Raw genomic sequence first — 24093 nt, forward strand, 5'->3', positions numbered from 1 at the left:
TCATGGATTTTAAAGTGACGTTATCCCATGCTAACAAGCAAACGGCACTAAAACCCTCACAGGCACCATATGCCATTTTAGAAAATAAAAAATCTTAAAAGAATAATACATACAAACAAATTAATTTCTGCAAACGTGCTAAGCATAGGGATCAGGCTGACGTTTAGTGAAAAAGTCGAAACATATAACGTGGGGTCCAGGGGGCCGCCTGGGCCACTGGTATTTTGGCTCCCAAAAACTCGACAATTCGCCGATAGTCGGAAAAACCTAATCCCTGGAAGCAACCACACATCAACTGACTGATTTTACTCTAACTCAATGATAGAACAATGCCTTTCAAGAAAAAGACCATCCGTTAAAGACGACTTGTCAATAATTAAATCTGCTGATGAGCCTGTCTTTTTTAACCTATGTCCTCTTACTTTGTATTGATTAAGCAATTTATTAACACAGTCTTCAATCATGAAAGGTCTTCTTCTCTTTTCCGTGCATTAATGGCTTTCGGTAATGATTTTCACGGCAACCGGCTTTATATACAGGCTACGTACTACCGTAAGTTAGGAATCGTATACTACATCTTTATATAGAAAACAAATAAAATAATCTTAAATAAAGAAAAAAAAACAACAATGGACACCGGTTACAAATACAAAATATTTAGTATTCCCGTTACAAGCGGCTTTTAAAGATTTAATATATAATGTTTCTACAGCAATGACGGATTCAAACCTTTTCCCTTCCCAGACATGCAAAAATATCATTATTAAGCCCAGCGACTGTGTTAGTACTGTGCACTCTCCAAAGAAACATCAATTTTTAAAAATTGGAAGAGAGGAGACCGAAACTACGTTTTCGATGGTAAAAGATATGAGCGATTTTTCTTTTTTTGAAAATTGCCCTACAAAAACGTATTTTTTTATTTTACCCGGCTGTGCCGGGGATCGGGGATAGGGTTCGGGGATAGGGATCGGGTTTGAACATATCCAGTTTTTACAATTCATACTTGTCTTTGATAGATAGCAAATTGATCACTCAATATGAGCACGGGTGGTCCTGGAGCTGTCTGGCATATTGAAAATTCCTTAACAACCCAAAGCAAGGCCGAAAAAAAAAGAAAACTGCACAACTAAATTCAAAACAAGGCCTTTTTCTGAATAAAAAACTTCAATGAGATAAATCCACGAGTCAAGATCCCTAATAAGATCAAATCATAAATATGCTTTCTGAAGGTAAAGTGATTTTATCAGCACTTTTAGTGCTGAACGTGACCATGCCTGGAATGACAACCATTCCATGAAGGTGGCCACCGACTTCGTCCCTGGTCTTCTCCCGGTGAACATACTTTTTAACACTATATAGGCCTACTGGTTGTTGATAGCGTTAACGTACCAGGCCCGTAGCCAGAAATTTCAGAAGGGGGGTTCTTTTTCTAAAAAAATGGACCTTTTACCATGAAACTTTCATGTACCTTAATTAAATTTCACCCAGAGAGGACCTTTTCCCTGCAAAAAGGGGGGTTCTTTCGAACCCCCCGAACCCCCCCTGGCTACGGGCCTGCGTACGAACACTTTAACACGAAGATTGGGAATGACGAAGTCGTGCGTACAGTATTTGAACAATATATGTGCGTTAGTTCGCCTGTGCATAAATAATGAGTAATGAATATTTAAAGCACTAAATCAATCATTTTGTAGTATAAATGACACCACGTACATTTGGATAATTGTTCTTCGTGGCTTTAAAAGGGACGCACACGACTGAACATCGTTTCAATTCATGTAAATCAGACAACTGGATTTACCTAAAATATTAATACCGCGCCTACCCACTGTTAAGAAAATATGAATACACCTAAACCTGAACTAATTGTTGGTGTACTCACAAATAAGACAGTCATCGTGCCAAAAAAGAAGATTAGGGTGCATTGCCGTTAAAGCTATCGTTCTACATAGATCAATCCAACTCCGTGGAGACTCCTGCTGAATGTAATCACATTAACAGATTAACACACCTCTTGTTTCCAACGTTCTCGTGTAATCACCAGCTTTTCTGTATATTACTAAATGCCAAGAGGAGGTGTGCTAATCTATTAATCTGATTCGCATATAATCTGATCTATTAATCTGAGATTCCCTACGGAGCTGGATCGATATTTGTAGAAAGATTGTTTCATTGGGAACGAGCACTTAGTTCAGCCTTGTTTCCTGTAAACCAATCAATACACCTTGACCTCCAGGGAGCAGTCACGTAGTTGGCACTCTCAGAAGTTTACGTTCCGTTTCTTCATCTGATAAGTGTTTTGAGGCCCATGTTTTTTAACATCCGATCTGCGTGAAGAGCTTATTTGGAGGATACTCCACATACATTTTATCGATATCTGTCTGCACGCATCTGGTCACCATGTATAATTAAGGGACAGCAGACACTGGCTAAAAAGTTTTTTTGAAATCAGATCTATTCTAATCACAACGTTTATTATTTTAAATACTCTCTTAACTGGTCACTTGCGTCATTTTCATATATTTCTCTTCCTGGTCACAATACGATTGCTTTTTTTTCCATCATATAAAACTAGTGATAATAACCCTCTGCTTACAGAATAAGAAGCTGATAATTCTCTGCTACACTTTTTACCGCCATTTCCTTTTCAGTCACCAAACTCCAGTTTTTAATATTTCCAACGCAATCCAGCTTTTTCAACTGTTTTGCCTACGGCGATGTAGTATTTGACTGTACAATCAACATGCTACACTTTCCCCTATACATCTACACTTGTCACAATAGACGGTTCATGTTCATAGGCGAATGGTTTGTAATACGGATGCAGCATCTTCTCGTCAACGTCGTCTGGTTGCAGGTCGATCTTATTATGGTTCTCCTCACTACAAGAGACACTTTGCAGAGGGATGGCCTCAGTGCACGTTCCAACCTCTGCGGTAGGGCCTTCTGCCATATTGAGATTCGACCCTCCTCCATTGGCACAGCGACAGCTCTTCAAGATGGCGGGAGGTGGTGGAAAGGCACTGTTTTCGCGGGGGTCTGGCTGTCCGGTAGCTTCGAATCCGTCAACAGACCTGCGATGAAAAGCCTTGAGGAAACTTTTTTTGAAATTTTCACTGAAGAATGCATATAAAAACGGATTCATCATGCTATTAGCGTAAGCTAGGATGGTATTGAAGAGAGACATCTTGACATCTCCCACAATGACCCCGTGAACAAGCAGCACCTGTTGTATGTAAAAAGGCATCCAGCAAACGATATAAACGGCGATCACAATGAGGACCATTCGGGTCACACGGCGATGGGTTCGGTTGGCACCTTCTGATCCACTAGCGGGTCCCATCTGACCTACGCGCACCACCACTAGGGTGTAGAATACCGATATCAAAGCAACTGGGATGGCGTACCCCATTAAGAAGGTGTACCAGGTGAACGCCTGGGCACTGGTCAGCTTGTCACTCTCTGGCCATTCGACGCCACAAGTGGGTTTACCCCGCTCGTCAGTGTCGATACGTGCGTACAACACCACCGGGATCATCAAAGCGCCAGAGACCACCCACACAATGATGCAGATTATCCGGGCCAGTTTGGTTGTCCGGAAGTCCATTGCTGCCACTGGGTGGCAGACGGCCATGTAGCGGTCCATACTCATGACGGCAAGGGTGAAAATGCTGGTGAAACTGTTGACGCAATTAGTGACAAAGAACACTCGACAGATGAAGTCGCCGAATATCCACGATTCCATTAGTATGGTGGCAATAGTGATTGGGATCCCCAGTACAAAAAGGACATCAGCCACGGCCAGGTTACATATATACATGTTGGTCACAGTGTTCATCTTCACATATCTTAAGATGACATACAAAACCAGAACGTTACCCAATAAGCCAATCAAAAAAATCAAGCTATACATTATAGCGGCAACTATTGAATGAGCTTGGAGAGAGGGTTCTGGCACGGTAATATTTGTTATGTTTTGATAATCAAAGGTGTTGTTCAAATAGTCGCTAGCGTCATATTTGGTGATTGATATAAACGAAAGTTCAACACTTTGTTTATCGAGCGTCTCTGTCAAAATGACATCGGAGATAGGGGTAAAATTGCCCATTTTGATGCCGCGCTATACGAAGAAACTATAAACTGCAGTTACACGCCTGTAACCTGTACGTCCTGCTTCTATACTCAATAACGTTCTTCTTCTTTATCTAGATAGATGGCGGTGACTTCGTGAATGACAATGGTGCGTAGACGGTCAGTTCATTTTGTGGTGATGGTAATATAAACCCTAGTATGAGTTAACCGAGCGATGTGTTTTCCGTTCTTTCACAAAACGCAAGATCAAGGGCCTGTGTCCAACAGAATCAAGCTGTATTCGATTCTGACGGGCAGGTGATGCCGACACTGAAGGAGATCCGAGGAAGCTGATTTGAAGGCTGTCTTAGTACAAACAAACTGTGATTTCTGAAAAAAAAACGAAAAAATCACATTAGTCATAGTGCATTAGCCAGTAATAGTGGAGGCTTACACAAGAAAGAACAAATCACGCTAGTTTTCATTTGTGATCGTGCCCCTATCAATCATTCACTGAGCAACTGGAGAGTTACTTGCAAGAGAGACTTCATATCCGTTTCTGTAATGATAGGCCGTAAGAACTCAGCTTTTTTCGTAGAAGACAATTTACTATGAATTTCAGATCTCATTAACGCAAGAGTACGATATATTGCAAAGATACGAAGCAGGTTAATATGATACGCATTGGTCTCACAATAAAACCACCATTCCGTTTCTTTGAACTGCAGGCATGATACGAGAAACGCCATAAATGAACTACATGGTGCAGTTTTCTGAGGCCAGGACCAATTACATCCATACAACTCATTTGAGCTAAGATTGCTTAAACGCAGCTACTGAATGATTGAGTGTACAGTGTAAATACTCACGAATGACCCTTGAGTAATTACGAAAAATGAACTTTAGAACGTCTTACTCCACTATATCGTATTAAGCACATTGAATTCCTTGATATCCTCTATCATGCCTGGAGTCTTCATCATTTGCGTTCTGCATTCCATCGGCGTAGTTTGAGTATAAATACCTACTGTTGCTCTAAACCTTAATGAATACTAGTGCATGTCATGCTTCACATAAAGTTCCAAATAAGCAATTTCCAGTATAAAATTAATGGACAAAAAAGTACATAAAATATATTTTTTCGTAAACAAAGCACCTGTGCTAATCGCCTAGTCGGAAGTCTTCAGAAATAGCTTCTGCTATTGACTTAGTTGTCTAAAAGTCATGATAAGCCTCAATGTTGCTATGGAAACGTGCTATAATCTTATGCAAAACGTTTGAAATAAGTGAAGAATTTTGGGACCTGATAAACGTTAGAAAATATGAATTTAGCACTGATGTAAAAACATACTTGTACAACGTTACGCAACAAAGGTTAACACGAATCAGATTAATTACGTCAATATGAACTGTTTAAAATAATAAACATGCCCCTATTCCATTAAATGTTGCCAGAACATGGCATTAGTCACATCAACATATTTATGTTTTGTCTAAGTAATCTACGGTGGCCATTTGGTATACCTTGGAGCATAATTTTGCTCAAATAAACAGAACACATTTGTAGCACACAATTTCCTACCAATAACAATGATGAACACCATTAACAAAGACAGAATTCTGTTGCAGCAATTGTTTTTTCAATATTTTGACGCGCGTGGTACACAAAAACAACGACCATAAGTTCATTACTACAAGTAATTTGGCCACCAAAGATGAATATGATTTTGTTTTAGTGCACATGGGACAGTCAGCATCCTAAACGTGAAACATATGCTGACTTAATCAAATCGCTCATACTCGTAGCAGTCTAATAGTCCCATGGTTTGACTAGGTCGGTTATCGTAAATTTGAAACTAATTAAATGAATATGTCAGATGGTGCTTCGCATGGCCCTGTTTATCGGTTTATCGTGCGATGGTATCGTCGATATGGGAAGTTTTCAATATTCAACCCATCAGCACGGCTGTTCACCGAACGTGAAGGCTGACAGCTGACAGTAGAGTCGGTATTTACAGATTGATGAAAATCCCTTTCTCTTTTAACTTAATGGGAGTACAAATATTTTAATTCTGTATCTCTCACATTGCGTTTACACATTTATGGTTTTTCAGCTTCTTAAGTGAATATTAATGGCGCTATTTAAGTGCATATAAGCCGGTGATAGACTCTACATCACCTGTGGTCAATACCCTCGTGCCCCGAAGAAGGCGACATGATAGCGATCGAACCATCATCTAGAAACTCGCTCTTCAATCTTATGCCGTGACGGAAGCCATTGATTGTTAAAAATCTAAGAATCTCAAGAACCGGTATCTTGGTCAGATCAGCAAACAGCTCTTACTGAGCACATACATCTCTTAATTATCAGCGACTTCCTCGAGATGCAACGACAAGTACCTAAGAATTGTTTAAAAGAATGTACTGGAGACATGCAGAATACTATACACACTGGTAACATCATGCATGCCGAAATCTTTAATAAACTGCGAACATTTTAATTACACATCGATTTTCCGGATAACTAAAACCTCTAGAGACATATCATTGCATATCTGACATTTCAGTAAAGCTAAAATTGCCCATGTAGAATTCATATGGATACTAAATACTAATTCTCGTGTTAAAAGCACATTCCACAGCAAGAGCTGCTTGGTATATCTGACGTCCAGAAACAATGAAACATTATCAACGGCCCAAAAAGCCCCCTTCTGGACTTTTTTAAAAACTATAAGGCACGAATAAGCGTCGTTTTATGTAAGAAATATATTTCAATTTGATTTTCAGCGGCTTGCAGGTAACAGAGTATTTATAGTTTGATATCATGATCGATATACATTGCAGGCATTGCCTAGTTGTGGAATGGCATTTAGACATATAGTGTTATAAATAAATATCTCTATATGTATAGAATTAAAGTTAGATCAATTCAAGCCTTTGATCAAGGGACAACTATAGACACCTTTGATTTATTGTGCAAAAATGTCCGAATTTGAAATTCACATTGACACCACCACCACCACCACCACCACCACCACCACCACCACCTACAACAATAATAATGTCAATGTATCGGTTGTCAGTTATATGGACAAAGAAAAAGGTCAAATATTCATTCCAAAATCAGAAATATACACTCCAAAAAATGAAATAGATAAAAAAAACGAAAGGGTGTTGGAAAAATTACAATCTTTATATCCTGTCTACGAGGAATGTTTGCTTCATGCATCTACACATATTGCTCAAGCTCTCTAACAAGAAACACCACAACATGCGTAGACTCTAACACGCTAAATTTGTGACTTCATTAGAAAAGGATTAGATATGCCAGTCAAAATAACCAAGTGTTTCAGCGGTGGTTAATGGTGGTTAATTGCAATCTACAACCTAACACATGTAAACTAATGACGCGCTATAATATAATATGGCTCATTACACCGTTCTTGTTTGAGCGTGAACAACCTTAACGCGAGGAGACATTTCCAATAAGGTTAACGTTCACAATGCCACAAGTGGTTGGCATACCAGGAATCGGAGGGATGAAAGGCAATCGCCATCTTGCGAATACCAATATACTGATGGTATACTGTGGGCCTATACATGTACATCAGGTGGAAATACAGATACGCGCAAACCGTCGATATTTTATATCTTGAATACTATCCACTAACAAACAACGAAAGTACACCGATTTGTACTTAGTTGTATTGCCTGTAGCACCTCAGATGTGTGATTCAGTGGCTTTCATTGCATTCCCATGGCGCTCACTTCTAAACTTCGCCTGAAGTCACAATTGTGGAATTAACTCTCTCTTTCTCTCTCTCTCTCTCCCCCCCTCTCTCTCTCTCTCTCTCTGTGTGTGTGTGTGTGTGTGTGTGTGTGTGTGTGTGTGTGTGTTTAAATAGTTTAGTAGTCCACGTTTTTATATAAAAAACTGATAGTAATTAATCTCTCTGCTAAAATAGGCATACACGTATACCTTTCCATCCAATGTGCTTATAGTATTCGTGGAGCATCTACTGCTACTGTGCCGCTACAGTACAACACAATACGAACCGTTCCAAACCAGCGGAAATGTGGGCAGGTTTTTGTTTTTAAGGAAAGATATGACAAGTTTATGCTAGCCAGTGTCATCAAACAGGTTTTTATATATGAAACCTAAATCTTTTGAGGGTGCACTTTCAGTAAAAGACATCTCGAAGCTGCAGCCTCATTCGTTAGCTGGCATTTAATTAACACTTAACAATTGATATTTGATTATTAAAAATGTATACGCATATACAGCCAAGGGTATCTTGGCGTAGGAACTGTGACAAAACTTATTGTCCGTTTAAAAGAACTGGTAAGCGGTAATTTCTCTTTAAACTGCTTCTCAAATGTTTAAAGCATCATAGGTCGACATAAGTGGATTATATTTCAAGAATACATTATCTTGCAATCATGTTGGTCCAACTTTTTTTTAGTCATTTAGATTCATTGAAACGTACGCTGTGATGTTGTGATTATTTTTAATAGAACGCTGTTGATGCAAAACGTGGAAGTTGAACCTCATGTCACTACAAGTACTGGGTATATTGATTGGTGTCTACTCTACAGTGTTTTGAAATCTATGTTTTGCTTGAAATATATATAAATCAGCAATTGTAAACGTTAGCCAACAATCGGGTTTCTGTATTTGACTTCAAATGTATCGTCTGCGTGATCGCGAGAATGAACATGACAGCTATGCGCTATCAATCGCAATTCACGACTACGGCTAACATGACACTCCCTGGTAAATAACTGTAACTAAGTTTGGTCTAATATACTACAGTAGTGTAGAAATCAAGTACAGGTTCGCAATAATTGCCATCAGTGTCTTATGGTCACACAGGTCAATGTGAATTCAAAATTACACGTTTTCCGTTCAACAGCTTTAACCTTAAATTTTTTTCTAAAAATAAATATAAACAAACACTTTTACATTATCCGCCTGATGAAAAACCGCGTTATTTGTCTCTGTCCGGTTGCTTTCCGTCTGTCTGTCTGTGTGTCCGCCACTCTATCAGTCCGTCTGCCAGTGCTCTCGTTTGATTGCCCAGCCATCTAGCAGTTGCATATACACCGCACGTGCATACTGAATGGCAAAAGAGAGAAAGGAAAAAAAGTATGTTTAAATGTATTTCAATATTGTTTCCCGTGAGACCCAGACAAATGCAGTGTGCGTCATTAAGCAACAAGGAACGCCTACGTCATGACATTTAATGATAAATCACTTAATCCAATTTCAATTTTACTCTTTACAGATGACGATGAAAAAAAAAACGAAATGTTTTGTAACTCATGGCCACAGTGGTAGCTTCGGGTTGTTCTATAACACGGCAGTTTTATGAGCTCTAACAGTAATTTATTACATAATGAGTAGTCTTGTTATCGCAGCAAAATTAAGAAATAAGACAGATGACCAAACATGACTACTCCCCAATGTATTAAGTGCTTGGTTCTCAAGTAGCTTGTAAACGAGGCTATCAGACAGGAGTGACCTCTAATGGTTAATGAACGCGACCCAGTGGTAATTAAAATGAACCAGCACATTCAAATGGAATCAAGAATAATGAAATGTAATTAATAGTATTTAAACATTGTAAATAAGTCAGCACCTCGGTTATCTCAGAAATGGTCAGTTTCAGATCAGGCAAAATTAAACACTGATAATCAAAGAACCGGTGTATGGCATGGCAGTGTACAGGTCAAAGATAAGTACTAAGCATTTTTTAAATTTTTTAAATCAACAATAATCAAAGATTCTACTTTGGGCTGGTAAATATGTGAATCACCTGTCACCCTATTAATTATAATGAAAAGAAAGCGGTATGGCACGATTGGAGAGGGGAAATGACGGGGGAAAGATGCGGAAAAGACGGGAGAATCTTGAAAGAAGACGATAACCGAGCGCATGGGAAGAGACCCGTTAGAGTACGCGGAGATGGGGACCGTGATTACGTCTCTATATCTGTGTTATCCGTGTGAGCATAAGAAAAAGTTCCCTTATTGTCGAGAAACCGGGTTTGATATATGTGTATGCATAAACAGCATTGAAAACATGCAGTCCAACCAGCCGCACTACGCCCTGTTGTAATTGCAACGGTAAGCTGAAACGAGACGTTAAAAAACAACACCCGTTTTCCGTAGAAGTGAAGATGAGCACGAATGATAACTTAAGAGTATTACCAGGTATTAGTTCGTTTCTTAGAAAAGCTCTTAGCCATCCAAGTGTATGAGATCTTTGGAAGCCGACAAAGCCCAGAGCTCAAAGGCAATGACACAGTGAAATAATCGTACTGGGAGAAAGGGATAAGGTACATTGCATTGAAAATAATTATTAATATATTTTTCTTCATTGGAGCGCTGGTGATTGATTACTTTGAAACAGTAAAACGGCGAATGTACGTGTTTCTAAAACGCATTGGGGGTAATGAGTTGCGGCTACGCTATGCCATAAAATGCTCCTTTGTATCCAAGTGAGAGCAAATAGAGTCAAAGTTTATAGCAAAAGGGCATTTTGATGCGCATCTGCGAAGCATTTCAGCACCATTTTTGGGTACATGCCACACATACATCTCCAAATCTATCAAACATTACTGTTTGAATTTGAATTAATATTTAATTGGGAAACGGGAATTTCGCATGGTTATTGCTAAAAATATGGCCTATGCGATAGCGGATAGTAATAGCAGATAAGGTGAAGTTTCCTTTCCACGTTTTTTTTCCCCAAACTACGATCTGTTGACAACTGACAGATGTTAGCAATACCTTAGGGCAGTGGGGAGATAGTGGCCGTAGTTTGTATTTGATTATAACTATTAAAAGTATATTTTGAAAGCATTTTCTAGCCTTCAGCAATTTCCGTGAAGCTTCGACGTGTGTGACAGGTATCATATATTTTCAATAACACTACAACAGTAGGCCCAGTGGTAACGGGTCTGAGTAACGTCCTTATCTGCCGAACACGACAGAGTGTGTTCGATTCCCACTCAGTCGAGTTTTTTTTTTTCCTTTTAAAAATTATTATCATGGTTCAATGATTGATGTGACGGGTATCAGCTAGCATGTAATAAAACGACCAGAATACCCCATGCGTGAAAGAACCAGCATAATACTTGTACTTAAGATGAAAACGGTTCACTTTGTATCGGCGCTGGCCGCCACAGAAAACAAGGCAGCAAAGCTGTCAAAGTACATATACATAGCGAAGCAAAGAAAAAATGATGCCCAAATTAGGGTTATTTTGTCAATTTTAAAGCAATATTACGTAATGGTGAACAGTATTTTCACCACCAATTGAACTATGCACCAAAGGTAACATGGATGTTCCGAAAAAGTAACGAATATAGGCTTCAGGCCCATATGAATTCAACGTCATGCACTGAAAATGCCAAACTGGTAAAATGAAAAAATTAATATAAATTGCATTACTTAAAAATAAAGCAGGAAATAATGCTGATAGTGCCCGCTAAAGTGTTTTGTCAATTTTGGTGCATTATGACATAATACCTCACAGCGTAAACAACACTTATTTTTGGTTATGTACAACAGGCCAAAGTGTCACGGACATTCAGAAAATGGAAGTACGACAGAGCTTCGGATCTAAGAGATTTCAAAGTCATATATAGATATTGCCAAAATGTGAAAAACAAAAATTTAAGCAAATATGCATAACTTCAAGAAAAAAAGTAATCCGACTACTTTTCCAACTCAAGCTGCATGTGCTAGTCCTAAGGTCCATTCTCGTAAGTTGGAGGATAGTAACATGGTTTTCATTTCACACTGCTTACAGTGACAGTGCACAAAATAGTTCATCTGTCATTTTTGGTGCAATATTACACATCTATTTTTCAAGTATTTTACAAGTAACACGGTCATTCAGGGAATGCAAATGACATTGGGCTCAGGTCCCATGGGATGTCATCGTCACAGATTGAAAATACGTTAAACATGAATTTTACATAAAATTGCATAACTTTAAGAAAAGGATTCCAATAAGGCTGATTTTCCAATTCAAGCTGTATTTTTACGCCTTAGAACTATCCTCGTAAGTTTAAGGATAATAACATTTTTTTCTTTTTGTGTTTACAGGACATGTACAAAATGGGGTTTTCATCATTTTTGATGCAATATTACATATGGCATAATCACCACCAATTTTAAACTAAATTGTCAGAAAATGTAAATCGCATAGGACTTTAGGCCCATAGAAGTTCAAAGCCACACCTTCAAAATGCAAATGTTTGAAAAATTATCATTTCACACAAAATTGCATAAATCAAAAAAAAAACGAAAAAAACTAATAATAATAAGACTGCTTTTCCACCTTAAGCTGTTTTCAACTCAAATATCATTTTGGATCATTTTGACGATAGAAAATGACACTTTTTTTCCCTTTTATACTGCTAACAGTGACGATGCAGATAATGCGTTTTTCAATCAATTTTGATGCAAAGTTAAGTAATGCTTAATGGCATAAATTACCACCACCACTTTATGTTATGTTTACTACAGATAACATGGATATGCAACTAGCAAATTGCTTCAGGCCCAAGGATGTTCAAAGCCACACCATGAAATTGTCAATATGTAAAAATTGGAACATTTCCAAAAATAGAAAAAAATGAATAATTTGAAGAGTAATATTTTGATCAGGCTGTATCTTCTAAGCCAAAAATCCATCGGCCTTGTAAAATTGAAGACAATATGCTAATTGGTTTTCCACCTAATGTGTTATCTGCACCGCATTAACGCTGGAAAAAAGACAGCATAACTTTTGGAACTGTTTTTTTTTTTAATTCTAATTGCATTTTACAAATGTGTATGCTACGTTTTGTTATTTTGGAGACAAAAATTAAAAAGGGTTTCCCCTTATCGCGTTATATCCGATAGTGCACGATGACAACTCCGACAGGTTGTGACAATGGGCTCATTCCCATTGAAATTATCGGTATACGCAGATCGATTGAACTCCACGGGGACTCTCGCTGAATGCAATTATTTTAATATATTAACACGCCTTTTCCCGACGTTGATTAGAATGCAGAAAAGCTGGAAACAAATGGAGGATTGTTAATCTGTTAAATCGGTTAGTATCAATGGGGGTGGGTGGGGGAGGGGGGGTTCGGTTGAGCCCATTATGTACAGACACGATGAGTCTGTACATAAAAAGAATGCATGTGGCACTTTCATTTTGACCTCAACTTGCGAGATTCTTTTTCCCAGACAGTAATTGTTACAAAAATTAAATATACCTTCTCTGGACTGAATGGTAAATACAAATTTTGAAATCTAAAAAACTGTTAACCGATAGCTAAGTAAACATTATACTAATAAACGAATAAGCAAATATGAAAATAGCTTCGTAACAAGAAATGGACAAAATAATGCATGTATGTAATTTGTGAAAGGTTTTCTGCGCAAATCAAATGTCTACCTACCAGGGTCGTTTAAAAAGGATGTCAATCAAGTTATTGTTGACATGAAATATGGTGGTTGACTAATGGTATAATGACTAACTTTGCTCTATTTAAAAAACACGCCGTGGTGTAGTTGCTAATACAGCACTCAAACCGTCACGTAGCTTACCTAAACTCATCAAGTATTGTTTAATGAACTGTCGTAAAGTTGAGTACGCCTAAGTTTAATAGTAAACACAGTGCCAAAGACGCATATGCCGGAATGATATTGTAAATTAAACGCAAGCGCGCGCACACACACCCACACACACACACACTAAGAACTCCTCTACAGATCTTTGGTTGAGTATTTTCGGGAGTAGTTTATTAACGTAAAAATAATCACAATTTCATATCAGAAAAGTGTGGTTGTCTTGGTTCAACAAAGATTGATGTATCAAGGGGTCTACCGCTTCGATTCACGTTGATATTCCCGAAGTAAGGCGATAAAACGGTTGCCAAGCGGTGTGATCTAAAGGTCAACAACAATGATAATTCCTTACGATTTTGAAATCGTCTTGTCTGTTAAACCTCGGTGCACCTAAGCGCTCTAATGCAATAATTAGAGCAACGAGAGCAATATGAAGCGAAAGATACAATTAACTGGACATCAAAAGAGATGGACCAGGTGATTGTTTTGTCTCCCTGGTCTATTAAAGCTCTCTATCATGGATCACTTTCATCAAAATCAATATTATGGCTATCTTCGTTTTACCCTGCGCAATGTCAGTCACCAAATTTAGCATTTCGTTGATACATGTACCCGCGACATGTCAAGGGGAATGATTTTTTTTTCAGAGCAATCCAGATGTATAGCCCGGCCAGTTTCTAAAGAACAAGCAGAACCTACTAGTAATACGCAGAATGCAAACCCGCAACTATTGGCGCCGAGGCTTATACAAACTTGCCGAGATGCGCCCATAGTTACTATTAAACTTGAATAGAAAATCATATATTGGCAATCTTACTGTGGCCTTGAACTTGACCTCTAACCTACGTGTACTTTTAAGCATGAAATGCACTTTTGAAATTTCCGACACTTATATCTCCAAAACTGGCAGAGATACACCATAGTTACCATTGAACTTGAATGGAAAGTCATATATTGGCGATGTAACTATGACCTTGTAACTGACCTTTGACCTGCCCCATGAACTGCACTTTGCAAATTTTCCGACCCTTAGATCTCCAAAACTGGCAGAGATATGCCGAGATATGGCAGAGATAGTTACTTAAATAGGGACTCATATATTGACAGTCGTCCTGTATCCTTGAATTTCACCTTTGACCTACTTTTCATCGTGAACTGCACTCGGCAAATTTTCCGACCCTCATATCCTCAAAACTGAAAGATATACGTCCTACTTACTATTGAACTTGTATATGAAGTCATATATCGGCAATGTTACTATGACCTTTAATTTGACCTTTAACCTATTTTTCACCATGAACTGCATTTTGCAAGTTTAGAGATATGCCCATACCTACTACTGAACTTGAATAGGAAGTCATATATTGGTAATCTTACTGTGACCTTCAATTTGACCTTTGACCTACTTTTCACCATGAACCACACTTCTCAAATTTTCAAGCTCTTATATTTACCACTGAACTTAGATGGGAAGTCTTATATTCACCTTTTACTTTTCCCCAGGATTTTGAAATAAATTGCAATTTTCTACAAAAATATTGGAAACTCTTGCTTATTGTATTTGTAAGAGCTTGCCAAACACAACACTGGAGGTGGTGTCCCTTATTTGTTTTCCATATGATTCGAATGCACTTACTACAGCTAGTGGTACAATACCCGGAGGCGGTATCGCCCCTCTGAGCCTCTAGTTTAACTACGATATTAAACATGAGTAATGTAAGTTACTAATTGCTTTGGTAACTATTTATGATTTAACCACTTTGCATCAAAACAGCTAGGGACGGGGTATTCGGTTCGATTCGTGTGTTCTAACCACTCCATTCACAAAGAGAAAGAAAGGGAATGAATCAGTTTTAAATGCAATTAATCTATGTTTATAGATGTGCAACGTGCACATTTGTTCCCCACGATCTTGATTTCATATCGAGGACATGTGCGTTAGTTTCATCTTCTTTCATTGGGTTATTGAAACTAAGTAATTTTCTCCAAAACACGTCATATAATGGATTTATTCGAAAATAGTTTTTTATTGACACATCGATTACAACGTTAGATTAAAACATATGACTATGAAAAAGTGACTGTTCGCGTAAGCACTTAGTCCATCATTCACTTAGTAACACTAGAATTAAATAGAAGAATGACAAATTTCCTTTGTTTCCCATTCATTAAAATCTTCATGATTTCTGCAGCACACAGACTGAAAATCATCAAATCAAACACTAATGGTATTTTTCGTTGTGGTAACATACTACTACAATGTGGGAAGCACTTGAATTATCAGGATTTAACAACGTTAATAATGAGGACTAGCACCAGCCGAAAATATCGATGTATTGTAAGAGTTCTTTGTCATTATGCAGCCGGTCACGTTGGATGTAACAAAACTTGACGGGATCAACTACAGGCAGCAGTAATAACAAGGTAAGCAAATCAGAAGCTCGGTGATCAAATGTCAAAGGTCAGACGACCACGGGCAATAGCCAACTCAGTTCAGCTTTCAAACTACACGCTTTCCTGGTGGCATGTAGCAGAAGAAAATCAACTCACGATAGACGAGCCTCATGACGTGACAGACTACTTACATGCCCTGCCTTCCTAGGGGTGCCGCCGACCATCTGTATAATTGATAGATTGCCACCCGTAGATATTACAAAAAGCATCAGTCATATTAATAATCTAATATAGCATGGAAACACACACACACGGAAGATAAATACCAACTAAAATCTCAAACTCAAATGTGTGTGTATACACGTGTGTGTGTTTACACACAGGTGGGTAGGGTTATATAACTATCAAACCACAAAGACCTGTTTTTGGTTAACCGTTTAACCATTTAGAACTTTTTACATCATTTTTTCACTTTTTTGATTAGATAAAATTCATGCGAAAAGGGTAAACTATAAATATACATTCATTATAAACACTAAATTTCGTCAGAGTTGTATGTAATTTGACTTGCCTATTTTAATACACATAAAATAAGTGCGTTACAAGGATTTGTTTCCGTACGCCCCGAGTTATTAAATTCAGCATATGAAAAGTCATTAACTGCCCGGTCCCCACTACCCATCCAATTACGGAACTCCAGCCGATACATTCAGAAAAAATCTATAAGGATTAGAAATGAACAACTGCAATTCTTAATAGAAATCTTCCAAAAACGAATGGACACTTTGACCACAACGATTACCAACTATTCCACCTCGTGCTTGCTTCAGTTGTCACCATCAATCCAATTAAAATGAAAGCACCGTGTTTGATCACACTGGATGAGCTTGAATAGGTCTTCGCAGAAGATATATGTCTACATGAGCATTTATTACGATCGTAAAACTGCCGTACACTACCTTACTGCAAACATCACCTACAAACTGCCTTTGAATGCGCAACAATCACTGAAAACTGTCTTCAGTAACCATTGCATCTTAATGCACCTATGTTACCGTGAATAAACCGGATGTTTACCAGAGGCAGTTATTTTTCAAAGTTAAGCGTAATAAGAAAACAGTGAACATACATTACCAATCGGGGTCCGTGGTTATAGTTCTGAAAATTAACGTTTTTTTCCTTGTGACAGCCAGAAAGGTGTGTGCCGTAGAAGTCCTACATTGTCTGTGTCACAAATTACACGGTCGACATTTACCTTGGTTCGCAATACAAATGCACCGTTTATAACAAAACCAACGACAGGCCAAGAAGCCAAACCACTGTTCTACAGTCCATCTAGGGCTGGGTCCAACAAACTTAAAAGAACTCAATAAGCATACGCATTCTGAGGAAACGTCTGTTGCCACCCGTTGCCCACCACTAACTAACACAAGACCGCACTAGAAGCAGCCGCCTATTGGTCGAACATTAATGTGATGCCAGCTGCGATTGTCAATCTTTTTGTGACGTGTCTTCGCCTTGTCATTTGTCGAAGATCGTGGGGAATGTCAATGCATCATATAGAAAATTAGCCGAGGAAAATCGACAGAGGACAGAAAATAGGTTCGGTAAAATAGAATGTAAACGATATGCCCAGTTGCTGTGCCAATTTGCGTATGCGTATTCCTACTTGAAAGACGACACTGGACGACAGAATTGCCTATTGAGAACACTTTTGCCCTGCACGTCACGATCCACCACAGACAGTCGTTTTTATCTTTGTAAGCAAACCTATTTTTTACATATTCAGGAGTTTGCGTCCGTGCAGCATCGCATAATATATTGTCAACACCTGAGCACTTAAATTATATATATATATATATACAGGAGAGACAGCCTGATCTCATAATCATTTATGTGGTAAATATATGTCTTACATAAATATGGTAAGCTAACGTTCAACCTCCTTGTAACGTGGCACACACCCTGTATTTCATGCCATGGACAACATAAATTTTGAAATAGCAACCAATCTTATACTGAGAAAAAACGAGCGTGGGCACTGAAAGCTTCGAACAACATGTCCCGAGGTGCCATCGGTATTATCAAGTATATGGCAAGTGCAGTTGTCTGACAATCTTTAAATTGTCACCTAAAATGGGGTCCTAGCTGTCACTTAACTTGTCAACGCGTGAATGTCGAAGACACCCCAGTACAAGTTTAGAATATTAACACATATGAGGGAATTAAGAAATCGTCGCTGTGACAAAGTAGTAAGTTTTATGAAATCTGAAAGGTTCTTTCAAGAAAAAACGTCATTTTTTCAAAGCCTATGTGTATCATTGCATCATACCTTTGCTCAGGTCTATCATGATTATTCCTTACGTTCTTATAGTTTACGAACACGAATAGGTAGGTCCTGCATGAGGTAAAATATGTCTTCACTGCATGTGTCCGCGTATACATGCGGCTTGGCAACACATTACTTTCAAATATTCGGACTATTCAAATGATCGAGAAATTGGAGATTATTCACCCTTGGCATTATATACTGCTGGACAGAGAGAAAAATAGATAACCCATGTGAACACAAATTGTCCAAAGCATCATTGCCCGCTTACTAGCACCTAGCTGCTACTTCAAGAACTGAGAAGAGAAACCGAATGTTAACCAAGGGACGTTCAACTGTTATTATATGCTTATTGAGATTCCGGTACCGTAAGTAATGACAATGGATTATTAGTTGTATCTTAGATGATCATGATGATGATGCCTAATTGCCTTTTTCTTCTTGGTGAGTATATTTCTAAATTATTAAAAGCCTGGCAAAGGAAATTCAGCATTATATAATATAGTCAAATATGTCATATTGTCATTTTCAAGTTCTAATGATCTTTATTCTTACAACTGAAAGTTTGATTTTACATGCAAGTTATAAAAGAGTGATATAAGTAACTGAAGCACATCATGACATTTCAACATAATCCACTGATTAAACTATTAAATAAAACTACTTTTTAAAAATAGATTAATGACATCAGAAAGTTCAATTAATAAAATATTAAATTAATTAGTTTCTTTAAAATAGTTCAACCAACGTTTATAAATTGAATTTTCTGAGAGCCCATGTGATAAAAGTCTTTGCAGACCTAACAGAACTAAGTTTTGGGATATGAAATCCTGACAGTGTCTCAGGGAATGCAAATGTTCTTTAACTTCTGGTAATACATGATTCAGTCTATGCTCTTCCATTCACATTCACAAACTTTACAGCATAAATTGTTGCGCCTGCTTTGCAAAGGAACATATTTTTTTTTTTTTTTTTTTTTTTGTAATGCCTAAATCTACGAAATGTTTGGATACAGTATTTTAAAAACTGTTTTCTGTACGAATCCGACTTTTATCAATTCGGCACTTTGTCAGTCCAGATAATGACCAGATTTTGTGAAATCGAACCTTATCTCCTTTGTTTTCTTGGAATTTATGGGCATGTTGTTTTCATGTGACCATTGGAAGGTTTGTGTTGCGGCAGATTCCAGAAGAGCTTATGGTGCCAAAAGTAATTAGAGTTGTGTCAACAACACATTTAAAGGCGTCCTTGAACCTGTTGAGGTCATTGACCATGACCACAAAAAGTACAGCATTAATAGTGAACCATTCTGACTAAGTATTCTGGATTTTCACACATTGCTTCCTCTCTGTGAGGAAGTCGGTGACCCACCTAATGATGACCTCATGCAGTCCCAAATAATACAGTTTTTGTAATAGTAGTGAATGCTCATTTTGTCAAACGCGTTAGTGTAGTTTTCTAGTAGCATTCTATCGAGGCAGACAGCTGACTTGGCAACGATATCCATGGCTTCATGCAGTCAAAACAAAAGTTGTGCAACTACCCTTTATGCTGCCAAAGTGTCTGTGATCAATTTTTCCGAGATACTGTTCCAGATCCATGCCACTACAAAACCCTCTTATAACTTTGACAGAAGTGGCTTTAACGATATGGGTGTTATACATGTATATGTTTCTATTGCTTTGGGTAGGGTGCACAAATGAATTTTAAGAATATTATATCCTAACGGTTACTAGTATTTTATACACTAGTGCAGTTATATATGTACAAATTATAAGTACAAGCTCGCAAAAACGCCAAAAAAAGTTACATATAAAATTCAGTTCAACAAAGCAGAAAGTGACCAAAAATTGTTGAGCGACAATTAATAAAAATTTCACCAATTTCATTATGGATTCGGTATGCTTTGGCACATGTGCATGTAGGGGGTTAAAAAAGTAGAGATTAATTTGGACAGATAGATGGCGCGAGTGTGCGCATTTTGTGAACAACAGGTTGTTGAATCTAAAATATTTTCTATAGTAAGGACATCAATCTTATCATGACTTGAGAGCAAAATGGGTGACAAACACACAAAAATAGAAACGATAGAAAAACAGAAGTCGCTCATTAAGCATTAGTTATTTGTAACATAGCTGCGTTCATAGAACATGCTGAAAATAAAAAAGTGAGCTAGACGATATGTGGTAGACGAATGTTATTTTGTATTCTACTTGGATTATCTTTATCTCTTGTAGAGATAAGAAGTGATGGCATACACAGCCTGGGTGTTTGGCATTTATGATGAATAGTTACATTTTATACTTATGTGAATAAAACTACCACCAGTACAAGTAAATAGCGCAAATTGATGTTTTATGTTGCTTTTTTTACATTCAAGGCCAATCTGTTTATTTTTAACATTGTTTTGTGACTCAACTTGCACGTACGCGTTGTCTAGATCCAGGTAAAAACCGTTATGGTATTGTGGATAATCCAATGTTCACGAGCATGATGTCTCTTCTCAGTAAACAATGTTGGGTCCAAGGGAAGCACTGAAAAGACGTTCCACTCATTTAAGTTTTGAGGTAACCCCTTTCCTCTAGCCCCCCCCCTCCAAAAAAAAAAATAATAATAATAATAATATTTATTTCTTAAAACCGCACTACACTAGCGTCTCAGTGCTGTTTACAGGTAAAATTATTAGGATTACAACTTATTATATATATAATAAAAGCTAAGGTAAAAAAAAAAAAAAAAAAAAAAAAAAAAAAAAAAAAAAAAAAAAAAAAAAACAATTAAAATAATTAAAACTTAAAGCCTAATGAACAATGAAACTTTTTTTTTCTGATAAAATGAGAAGATATTAATTGAAATACTGTGCAAATAAGAATGTTTTTAAATCTTTTTTAAAAACCTCAACACTGTCAATAGTCCGAATGTGTGAGGGTAATTGATTCCATAAAATTGGTGCTGAAATTGAAAATGCCCTGTGGCCGTAGGTTTTGGTTGTTTTTTTATTATCATTTCTGATAAAACAAGGAGTGGAGGTGGATCTGGTAGACCTGGTGAGACTGGGTGTACTTGGATGTAGCATCGAGTTAAAATATGAGGGGCATTCACCTCTAGTGAATTTAAAAACAAACAACAGTAATTTAAAAACAATTCTCTGTCGTACAGGAAGTCAATGTAGTTCGAATAAAATGGGTGAAATGTTTGATCTGAGAGGGATTTTGGTCAGTAGTCGTGCTGCAGCATTTTGGACAGATTGCAATTTTTCAATTTGATAGGTAGGAAGACCATACAGTAGACTGTTTCCGTAGTCAAGATGTGAAGTTATAAAAAAAATAGCATAACGAATAAAACGAGATAAAACGAAACTCTTTTACTACCCGTGTGTCCTTCATACATGTAATACAGTGAAAATTTCCCCAGCTCATGTTTTGTAATACTTGACCGAAGCAAGGCAAACATATCACGTGATCCTCCTTTAGCAAAATCCAATAGCTGTCAGTAGTATCTTCGATAATCTCCGATGACAAAGGCCTTGCCTCAGTAGCCAACCAGGTTATATACCCTAATATATACATATAGTAATGTATTACTATATAACCTAATATAAGTTTTTCTTTCACCTCCTTAATCATGTTCCAATCTATCACATTTGGCATTAACTGGGACTGTGCTGATTAACATATCGATATTGTATGGTTGTCATTGTGCTAAGGTGCCATTTTTACCTGTTGAAATACTTGGGGGTGTTTTTGGACAACAACTCAATAAATGGAGTGTAGACATAGCAATCGGAACCTCTTCAGAAAAAGTCGCCAAAATAGGTGTAATTATTGACAAATGTATGCAAAAACAACCCGGTGCCACGTGTGCAATTTGATTACAGCTTTAAAACCGATGTTAAGTATTCTTATTTATCACTGGGGTTGGTTTGTGATTTGAAGTTATAAGTGATGAAATTCAAATGAAATGATCACACCGCTCTATAGCTCCCATGCATAGCTTCTACAGGGTGACCCCCAAAGAAGGGAACCCAGTAAAGTTTTAATTAAATCACCCATCAGATTTCAAGAAATTTGCTGGACATAAACTGCTAGTGCTAAGATCATAATTTCCCACCCAGACTGTTAAATCATTAATTGAGAAGTGAACCCTAAACTAGACAGACTTACCAGCCTCTGATCCCACTTTCGAGCGGTGTTCATCGAATTTAGCAAGTTTCCCCTAGTGTTTGAACTGTATCGATATGGAGGACGAGTTCCACTTTGTACTGCGGTGCATTAAGTATGTCGCTCTGAGGAGAAGGTTCATTAGGCAACTGTTATATTGGACCTTCTGTTTTCAAATTAGTTCTCCAGTAAGAAAATATTATGCAACCTGGCACGGTACATAAACTAAGGTGGAAGGATTCAGCAGAGGATCTGATCTGATCTGATCTTCTATAACCTATTTGATCTTTGTAATGTAATCTCCTTTCTCTGATTTCCATGTAAATCTTCTGTATAAGACTGGTGGACAAAAGTAATGTAGTCGCAGGCAGTGAAGTCATCGGATTATCAAATGAACTGTAAGCATCAGTAAGACGATTTATTTGTTTACGACCGCCCTACCTAGTGTGCTACGTTGTTTTCATATCCAGTTTGTAAGCCTAATGAGGGTATGTATTATTTCCTATGCTGGCAGAATCATGTTGTTGACAAAAAAAGCTCTACCGTATTTCATATTTGTCTGGCAACTCCAAAACATTATTCTTAGAAAATAATGGTTGTATTTTAATATAGTTGTTATAAAGTTCTTTATGTCGGCAGGTGCGTGTCACCGTTACTGCTTCTCCTCCTAGATTACAAGGTCCTGCTTCTCCATCCCTTGGATTAAGGTCACACATAATCTCAACTTGATCCCCCTTGATTTTGGGCTCTGTCAGTGTATTTGCCCTGGTGTGGGGTCTTTCGCAATGCACCCTTGTCCAAATTTTGGAAAATTAAATGCTAAATACATCCAAACCGAAGAAATTATGACGATAGTTACTTAGGAGGCTGACCAAAAGTCATATGTGGAGATTTCAAATAAGTATACCCTTGAATTTGACCTTTGACTTTTATGTTAAGATCAAATGGGCCAAAATTTCGGAAACATTGGAATTTTCTGTGAGAAAATCTTTGTGTCGATTTTCAGAAACTAAACAGACCTTATTTTTCATATTATAATGAGGAGTTACTCTTCAGGTTTCTCTTCATCTTCGTGAGTTTGTGTCCAATCGGTAGATTTTTACGGGAGAAGCAGCTATTAGATCCCGAAAGTGAAAACCCTCTCCAAAGCTGGAACCGTAAATGCTAAAGATATCTTGTTTGTTGCACTTTGTAGAGCTTGTCAAGCGCAACACTGGAGGTGGTGTCGCTTTTTTTTTAATACGGTTTAGGAGGTGGGCTATATCAAAAAGGACAATGTCACAATGTTCAATGGTGAAAATAAAATGTGAAATACTACAAAAGTAGCAGAGGTGCGCCCACAGTTACTATTGAACTTGAATAGTAAGTTATATATTTGAAATCTTACTGGACCTTGAATTTGACCTTTGACCTACTTTTCACCATAATATATACACTTTGCAAATTTTTTGCCATCATATCTCCAAAACTGACGGAGATACACCCATAGTTACTATTGAACTAGAA

The 24093-nt window shown here is 37.6% G+C and overlaps 1 protein-coding gene across 3 annotated transcripts in view; it reads right to left on the reverse strand.

Moving 5' to 3' along the window:
- Window positions 1–1368: 1368 nt before the first annotated feature.
- Window positions 1369–24093, reverse strand: part of LOC106162676 (somatostatin receptor type 2) — a 32921-nt gene continuing 10196 nt past the window's right edge. Inside the window, exons 1-2 of one of the 3 annotated variants that reach the window (XM_087005024.1) lie at window positions 22591–23281; window positions 1369–4461 (exon numbers count right to left, since the gene is read on the reverse strand). In XM_087005024.1, the coding sequence (XP_086861150.1) occupies window positions 2759–4108 (1350 nt within the window). In that variant the 5' untranslated portion in view covers window positions 4109–4461; window positions 22591–23281 and the 3' untranslated portion in view covers window positions 1369–2758. Of the gene's footprint in view, window positions 4462–9034; window positions 9265–22590; window positions 23282–24093 lie in introns of those variants that run through there. The other 2 variants (XM_087005025.1, XM_024075601.2) reach the window with 2 other exon arrangements.

The sequence above is a fragment of the Lingula anatina genome, chromosome 2 (assembly GCF_051362555.1).
Source record: "Lingula anatina isolate TDL-2025a chromosome 2, LinAna3.0, whole genome shotgun sequence".
Classification (NCBI taxonomy): domain Eukaryota; kingdom Metazoa; phylum Brachiopoda; class Lingulata; order Lingulida; family Lingulidae; genus Lingula; species Lingula anatina.